We start from the raw sequence: 8,134 nt of genomic DNA, 5'->3' as shown, positions 1-8,134 counted from the left end.
GTCAGTGTACAATTCAGGATGTTATCTTCATGATTAGTACTTGGTCATTGCATTCAGTTTAGCTTTTCAGTTATATTTTGGTATTTATATCTTGCTCGGATTTTGTCATTGCTCAGTTATGCTTTGTTAAGCATATATATATTTGTTCAGCTTAGTATCTATATCTTGCATGCTCACTACATTCCAAGTACTGATGCATACCCTGCGGTACATCCTTTCATGATGTCGGTTGAGGTACTCAGCATCCAGATCACACTTAAATCGATTCTCGGTCTACATTCAGTAGCTCCAATGGTAAGTACTCATATTTCTAGGACAATAGACATGATTTCATTTTAGTCATTCTTTTTAGTTTCAGTTTTTTAGAGTTAGATGAGGGGCATGTCCAAGAAACTCAAATAAGTTAGAGGCTTTTTTCAGACATAGTAGTAGATTCAGCTTGAATTTTTAAGTGGTTTTTTATTTTATAGATAAACTATTAGTTTATTTAACTTATATTCAGAGTATTTTTGTTTTTTCCATTTTCAGATATGCACTTCTTTAGCTTCTGCATAGTACATGTCTTATATAGTTATTCTCAGTATGCTTGATATATGCCAGACACATGGTTAGCTTGGGGTCACTCATGATCCTAGGTCCTGTGTTACGTCAAATAGGTAGCATCGGGGTGTGACAAACTTGGTATGAGAGAATCAGGTTCAAGAGTCCTAGGGTGTCTAAAAGTCGCACTAAGTAGAGTCACTTTCATAAGTGTGAAGCACGCGACACCTATTAGGGGGAAGCTACAAAGTGTTTTAAGTAAAAAACCTTACTTTCTTTGCTATTTTTATCGTGCGTGGGTATTATGCAATTTTTCTTTTATAATCCATCATTATGCATTTCAGATCATTCCTCCTCATAGAGCTAATGCACGGAATGCTAATGCATCCAATGCTAGCACAGTTTCTTCAGTCTCGGATCATGAGGTTACGAGTGTGGAATTTCGAAAAGCAATCAAGATCTTGGCTTAGAGTGTAGCCAATCAGAATAATCGGCAGGCCAAAGTTCCTACAAACACCACTGGTGGATCAGTTGCAACTAGGGTTCGAGACTTTGTTCGTATGAATTCACCAAAATTTCTAGGGTCGAAGGTCGGTGAGGACCCACAGAACTTCATTGATGAGGCTAAGATGATTTTTGAGGTAATACAAATGATTGGTACTGAGAGTGTTGAGTTAGCATTCTATCAACTTAAGAATGTCGCTCATATCTGGTTCACTCAGTGGAAAGAAAACAGGGGTGCAGATGCAGCTTATGTAACTTGGGATTGTTTTACTAGAGCTTTTATGGATAGGTTCTTCTAAGGGAGTTGATAGAAGCTAAGGCACAAGAGTTTATAACTTGAAGCAAGGTTCAATGTCGCTCCAAGAGTACGGGTTGAAGTTCACCTAGCTCTCAAGGTATGCTCCACACCTGATTTCCGATCCAAGGGCACAAATGAGTAAGTTCTTGTTTGGGGTATCCGATCTGGTGAAGGCCGGGTGAAGGAATGATATGTTTCTAGGGGATATGTATATCTCCAGAATAATGACTCATGCTCACCAGGTTGAAGGATAAAAGCTTAGGGAAATGTCTAAGGACAATAAGAAGGCTAGAACATGACATTATGAATACTCTCAGCAAAGTTCGAGTGGTGGAAATTGCTCACAGTTTCAGCACAGGTCTACAACCCCAGCACATTCCTCAGCTAGCGCTCCGTCCCCCAGGTTTTGACACGATCAGAAAAGTAGGAAACCAGGTTCTAAGTCACAGGGGAGTAAGGTAATCCTACTTTTTCAACTTGCCCAAGGTGTGGTAAGAACCATCTGGTTGAGTGTCTTGCTGGCAGAGATTGGTGTTTTGGGTATGGTCAGTCTGGCCATAGGTTGAAGCAATGCCCTTCTTCTAGGCAAGGGCAAGGGGGTAATAACAATAGGGCTCAGTCTACAGCTCCAGTAGGTGGCTCAACTCAGCAAGGTGTTTCATTTTGTACAGGTGGTTGTCAGCGCCAAAAAAAGTTATATGCTCTCCAGTCTCGCCAGGACAAGGAAAATTCTCCTGATGTGGTCACTCGTACCTTCGAGTCTTTCATTTAGATGTTTATCAATTGTTTGATCCGGGGGCAACATTGTCTTTTATAACTCCCTATACAGTAGTAAACTTCGATGGCAGTCCAAAAACTCTCTCACAACTCTTCTCAGTCTCTACTCCAGTCTGTGAACCACTTAAAGCTAGACGGGTATACATAAATTGCCCTGTTACAGTCTCTCAGAAAGTTACCTTAGCAGATCTTATAGAGTTAGAAATGGTAAATTTTGATATCATTCTAAGCATGGATTGGTTACATTCATATTATGCCTCAGTCGATAGTAGAAGTAAGATCGTTCGGTTTCAGTTTCCAAACAAGCCCATCTTAGAATGGAAGGGTAGTAGCTCAGTGGGTATGGGTCGATTGATCTAATACCTTAAGGCCAGAAAAATGATTTCCAAAGAGTATATCTATAATCTTGTTTGGGTTAAGAATTCAAAGTCCAAAACCCCAACTCTTGAGTCAGTCCCGGTAGTAAATGAATTTCCAGCAGTGTTGATCTTCCCGGAGTTCCTCCCGAAAGGGAAATCAACTCTGGGATAGATCTCTTTCCAGATACCCAGCCTTTTTTCATTCCTCCTTACAGAATGGCTCCAGCCAAGCTTAAGTAATTGAAAGAGCAGTTGAAAAACCTTCTAGATAAGGGCTTCATCAGACCTAGTATCTTTCCGTAGGGTGCTCCAATGTTGTTTGTGGGAAAGACAGACGGTTCTCTCAGAATGTGCATTGACTATCAGCAGTTCAACAAAGTCACAATAAAGAATAAATATCACATCCCCAGGATTGATGACTTGTTCGACCAACTTCATGGTACTAGTTTTTTTTCTAAGATAGGCCTCAAAGCTGGCTATCATCATCTCAGAGTCAAAGATAGTGACATCCCGAAGATAACTTTTAGAACATAGTATGGTCACTATGAATTTGTAGTTATGTCTTTTGGACTAACAAATGCTCCAACAGATTTAATGGACTTAGTTAACAGGGTGTTCAAACAGTATTTGGACTTGATCGTTATTGTCTTTATCAATGATATCCTCATTTATTCTCGAAGTGAGGAGGAGCATGCGACTCATCTAAGAGTTATTGTAACACTCCAAAAATTTCTAAGTTCAGACTCCAACAATTCTTCATTTACTTGTAGGGTCATATCCGGTGATTCATAAATTACCATATGTGTAAAGGTAAATTCTTTAGTGTGGGAATGATTTGGATATGAATTAAGGTCACTAGAATCCCCTAGCACAAAGTAAAGTTGAAAGTTTTATGGATTAAGTTTTGATATAAGATTCTACTTGGGTCAACTTAAAATTACCATATCTCTTAGAGTATAAAGAGTTATGTGGCCCATAACCTATCAAAGGCTTCTAATCAAGTTCTTCTTCAAGCTTCTTCAATATTTTTCAAGAACCTTGTGCTTTCAGGTATGTAAGGCTATAATAGTGATGGATTAGTTCATCCTCTCTCCTTACATCTATTTTAAAATCAGTAAAAGAGTAATGTAGGATTCTATCCCGAGATTTGAGTATTCTTAAGATAAGTTGATTTGAATTCTTGAGTTCTTGTTTCTTTTTTAAATTCTTATTGAATTGATATATGTTATGTATTAAAATTCTATAGTTTATTCATTCATGTCTATATTTCAGCATGAACCCTATGAATTGAGTATTTTTTAGAGGAGAAACATCATCGAATTATGAGTTTCGAGTTATTGAGTCCTTGAGTTCTTGAGTTCTTGAGTCTTGAGATCTGAGTACTGAGTTTCCTTATTTCTATTCAGATCCATGAGCTGAGTCATTCAAGTCTATAATTCAACATGAACCCTATGATTTGAGTTATAAATTTTGAAAACCTTTTTAAAGCCAAAACTTGAGTTCTTAAACTGAGTTTTGAGAAAATGGATGAGTTTTGAGAAAAGAGTTTCTAAAATATGATTAGTAATGACGATTGAGTATGCCATGATTGTATGACCAATATGGTATCTGGATATACCATCAATGTTTATGCAGTATGACTTTCCAAGTCATCAATGATCATATTAAAATATGATTTTGATAAGTTTTTGAGAAAGAGGTTACAAGTATGAATTGAGTAAGAATATAAGCGGACTATGTATTTCGAGAGGTATCAATTTTTACATTGATGAAAGAGAAACTGAGATTTCTAAATGAGTTATGAGTTCAAAAGATATTTCAAGAGAATTTACCTCTTTTAAGAGGGTAGTTTGAGCAACTATCTCAAACCAGAGGAAGAGTTATGTTTTTAAACATATGACCATGAGTATATATTATTGGGAGTAGTATTGAGCACCGATATGGGAACGAGTTTAGACAACTCAAAGTCCTCATAAACCATGTATGCCAACATGGGTAAAAGGTCATACTTTTTAGATGATTCCTTATTGTTTTTTAAGTATAACTTAGTAGATCCACTTAGTTGAGGACCCCGACAAGGTATAGGATATTTCTAGTAGTGTGGGTAACACGTTGTATCATCACATAGCTCATAGTGATAGTTGTCGATTAGAAAATCTCCCAATAGAGTTAAAGTGTATATTTATATATCACGTATTATGTTGAGTTGAGAGATGAGAAAATATTTTGTAAAGCTTTAAATGATTTAACTCCTTTATTTCTTTACATTCAGCTTGAGTACATTCTTATCTATTCCGGTCCTTTATCTCAGTTATTTGTTCTTCAGCTATATTATATACTCGTATATTCAATGTATTAAGTTCATTTGACCTGCATCATTAATGATGCAGATACAGGTTATTACAATCCTCAACAAGAGTCTTTTGAGATCACTTCATACACTCATCTACTTATGACTGAGACTTCCTTGCTTTTGGAGAACTCTAATTTTATGAATTGTTAGTAGTAATTCTTTTGAGGAGTCATGGGTCTTTTTCCAACACTCATATTTGTATAGTAAAGGCTTCATAAATAGAAAATTTTGGAGAGTCTTTCATGTTCCAGATATTTTATCTAAAACTTATATTTCATACTCAGTATATTCAGCGATGCATTAAGATTCAGTAAAGTGTCTTTAAATATTTCTTTCAGTTTGATGCTTGTGTAAGCTTCAGTAAGTCTTCTTCTTGTAGTCAGCTAGGATGAGGATTCCCTTGGCTACCAGCAACGATTCTCCAGTGCCGGCCCCGTCAAGGGTGTAGGCTTGGGTCTTGACAAACTTGGTATCCGAGCACAAATTTCAAATGTCCTAGGGTGTCTATAATATCGTGTCAAGTAGGATCTTATTTATAGCTGTGAGGGACCCACTTCTATAAATGAGGGACTACGACATACATTTAAGAAAAGTTCCCCTTCCTTCATACTCTAAATCGTGAAGTAGAACTGTGTCATAAGGAATTTATTCTAACTTGTGCGTCCTCATATCCATTCGACTACCCCTCATACTAAAGGTGGTTGAAAATAAATCCCAAGATCCTTATGGTTGAGTTGTTCTTAGCAAAAGTCTTGAGGAAGTCATGAGACTCTAGATAGGCTTAAATGAAGCCCATGAGTGAGCTTAAGTGTTGAGATTCAAAAGAATACACTCTTATTCATATGAATCGTGCATTCAAGTTAAAAGTGAGATGCACTCTCTTCTCTAAACCTTGTTTCAATTAAGACTCTTATGAGGAAGTGTGTTTTAGAGCTTGTGTAGTATTTTCACCCGAAATGATAGTATGAGTTATGTTATTATGCGCAGTAGTAGTGAAGGTGAACTTAAATTAGAAGAATATGTGCAGAGATTCAATAATCTAAGAAAGGGAGATAGTGATGAGGCAAGCTATGTTATTATAGTCATGCACCCAGTAAGTTATTAATTAGAAGTTTTTCCTTATGGGTGGACTAAGAAGTGATGAGCTTGTGTAGATTTCATGATAAGAGGTAGAGAATTAGTCACTTGTCAAGATGAGTTTGAGTATACTTGAACCAGAAGGGAGTTTAAGTCGATGTGCCATCGTGTAAATAAAGACTAAGTGTATGTGTTGAATAGAAGAGTAGAGTATTCATAAGGTGATAGATCTAAGATAGGCTTATGATTTTGAAGGGGGGAACCCAATGATATTCAGAGGGTTATAGAACTAACTAGGCAATAGTGTATAGTGAAAGAGTAAATAGTACTTAAGTTGTGAAGCGGAAAGTGATGGTAAACTATAAGTATGTAGACTAAGAGATCAAGATTGACTACTTAGCATGAAGCCTTAGTGTGTGATTGTTTCTTAATTTTGCCTAGTATTCATAAGTTAGTACATTATGTGAGAAACCTTATTGATAATTGTGTGTAGAACTAGACACTAAGCTTGAATTTGAGATGAGTGTTGTGATCAAAAGAATGGCAACATGAGGGTGATGATGTTAGTTCTTAGATCTGGTCTGGTAGACTTGACAAAGAGTAGGTAAGGAACTATGGTGTCAACTACAATGAATAGAAGTGGCACAAGTATGAGATATCGACATTTAGATGAATGTAATAAAGTGTGACTAAGTCATCAGAGTAACAAGAGCATTAAGAGGTGTACCCAAGATCGTATGTAGTCAAATGAGATTCTAATTAAGTTTATGATTTTCTATATGTGTCTAGATAGTATAATTGAGTTACCAGTATGGAGTAGGCTGAAGTAAGCATTATTTTTCCCTTAAAGAGTTAGATGAAGTGGCCTTATAAGCCAATGAAAAGAGGTTAATAGAAACATATTAGAAAGAGGTCCTACAAAGATTCTTAGTACCTGCTTATGGAGAGTTCTGTAGCCATGAGATAAGCCTTTCTGAGTATTAAAGGGAATGCAGAACAGTTTAGAGATGAGGGAATAGGTCCATTTTTTTTTCAAGTGTTAGTTTTAGACCTAAGGGTGAGATGATAAGATGAGAAATCAAGTCAAGTGTTGAGAATGAGATAGTTATGTCTTTAGAAAGAGTTGTAGAGGTACATCAATCCATTCATACTCTAGAGTATTCCTCAAATTTCAGTCATTTGAACATCATAATGATGTTTCTTATATCAGAATTGTGTTCAGGACCTATGCTCATACACTTCAGAGAGATTCACATCTATGCTCGGTTTTCAAAATGGGGGGAAAACACTTTTGCCCATTGATCTTAATCTTACCCCATAAAGTTATGAATATCTATCTCATGTTATGAACCTATTCATATAAGCAATCATGTCTTACAGTATGTTGAGTCTTACAAATCCATTAAGTACTCTCAATGGCTAGCAACATAATGTTATGTCATGCATATTCTTATATCAAAATTCTCGAATGAATCGTGCTTATGATATTTCACCCTAAAGGCCTTTCAGTAATCCTTTTTATTTTTGGAGAATGGTATTGTAGATAGTAGTTGTGTGATGATAGAGGAGAGGATTGCTATTTCTTAGTGTGATAGTGATGGTGTGTTTATTCCATCTAAGTTTATGAATGTGGATGAAGAAGGAGATAAGGTTTTATAATAAGTACTAAGTCAGCTTCCTAGTGGTAATGCATGAAAGATAAATTGGTAGAGATGATGAGAGGGTGAGATGTTCTTAGAAAGTGGTTAGTATGAGTCTATGCAGTGGTTAAGATTCTAAGCTTGAATGTGGTTTTGTCAACATGTGGACAATGTGTGATACATTAGGTGTTTTGTGATATGATCTCAAGGATAGCTTAATGTAGCGGTAAGGAGTAGTGTTCTTGGGATGAGATTTACTACAGAGGTATAGAACCTGAATCTTGTGATTTAGATTAGAATAATCAACCAATTTTAAGTACTCTGTGATTCTAAGTTAGACATGAATATAATAAGAGTAACCCCTTTCAATTCTCTAATCAGTTGTCATCCTAGGACGAATGATCCCAAGGGGGAGATATTATAACACCCCAAAAGTTTCTAAATTAAGACTCGAACCATTCTTCATTTACTTCTAGGTTCATATCGGTTTATTCATAAATTACCCCTATGTGTAAAGGTAAATTCTTTAGCACAAAGTAGAATTGAAAGTTTCCTTATCGATTAAGTTTTGATGTAAGATTCTACT

At 36.2% G+C, this 8,134-nt stretch overlaps 1 protein-coding gene across 1 annotated transcript; it reads left to right on the top strand.

Moving 5' to 3' along the window:
• Window positions 1-222: 222 nt before the first annotated feature.
• LOC125824752 (uncharacterized) lies at window positions 223-2,114 on the top strand. The gene is made up of 5 exons (XM_049504094.1): window positions 223-294; window positions 885-965; window positions 1,038-1,333; window positions 1,585-1,800; window positions 1,868-2,114. Exons 1-5 carry the CDS (start codon window positions 223-225, stop codon window positions 2,112-2,114), a joined length of 912 nt encoding a protein of 303 aa, XP_049360051.1.
• The last annotated feature ends 6,020 nt before the right edge of the window (window positions 2,115-8,134 follow it).

This window comes from Solanum verrucosum, unplaced genomic scaffold (assembly GCF_900185275.1).
Source record: "Solanum verrucosum unplaced genomic scaffold, falcon-dt-bn FXZP01000083.1, whole genome shotgun sequence".
NCBI classification, from domain to species: domain Eukaryota; kingdom Viridiplantae; phylum Streptophyta; class Magnoliopsida; order Solanales; family Solanaceae; genus Solanum; species Solanum verrucosum.
Note: the sequence above shows the minus strand (reverse complement) of the source record. Positions and strands in the feature narration are given on the sequence as shown.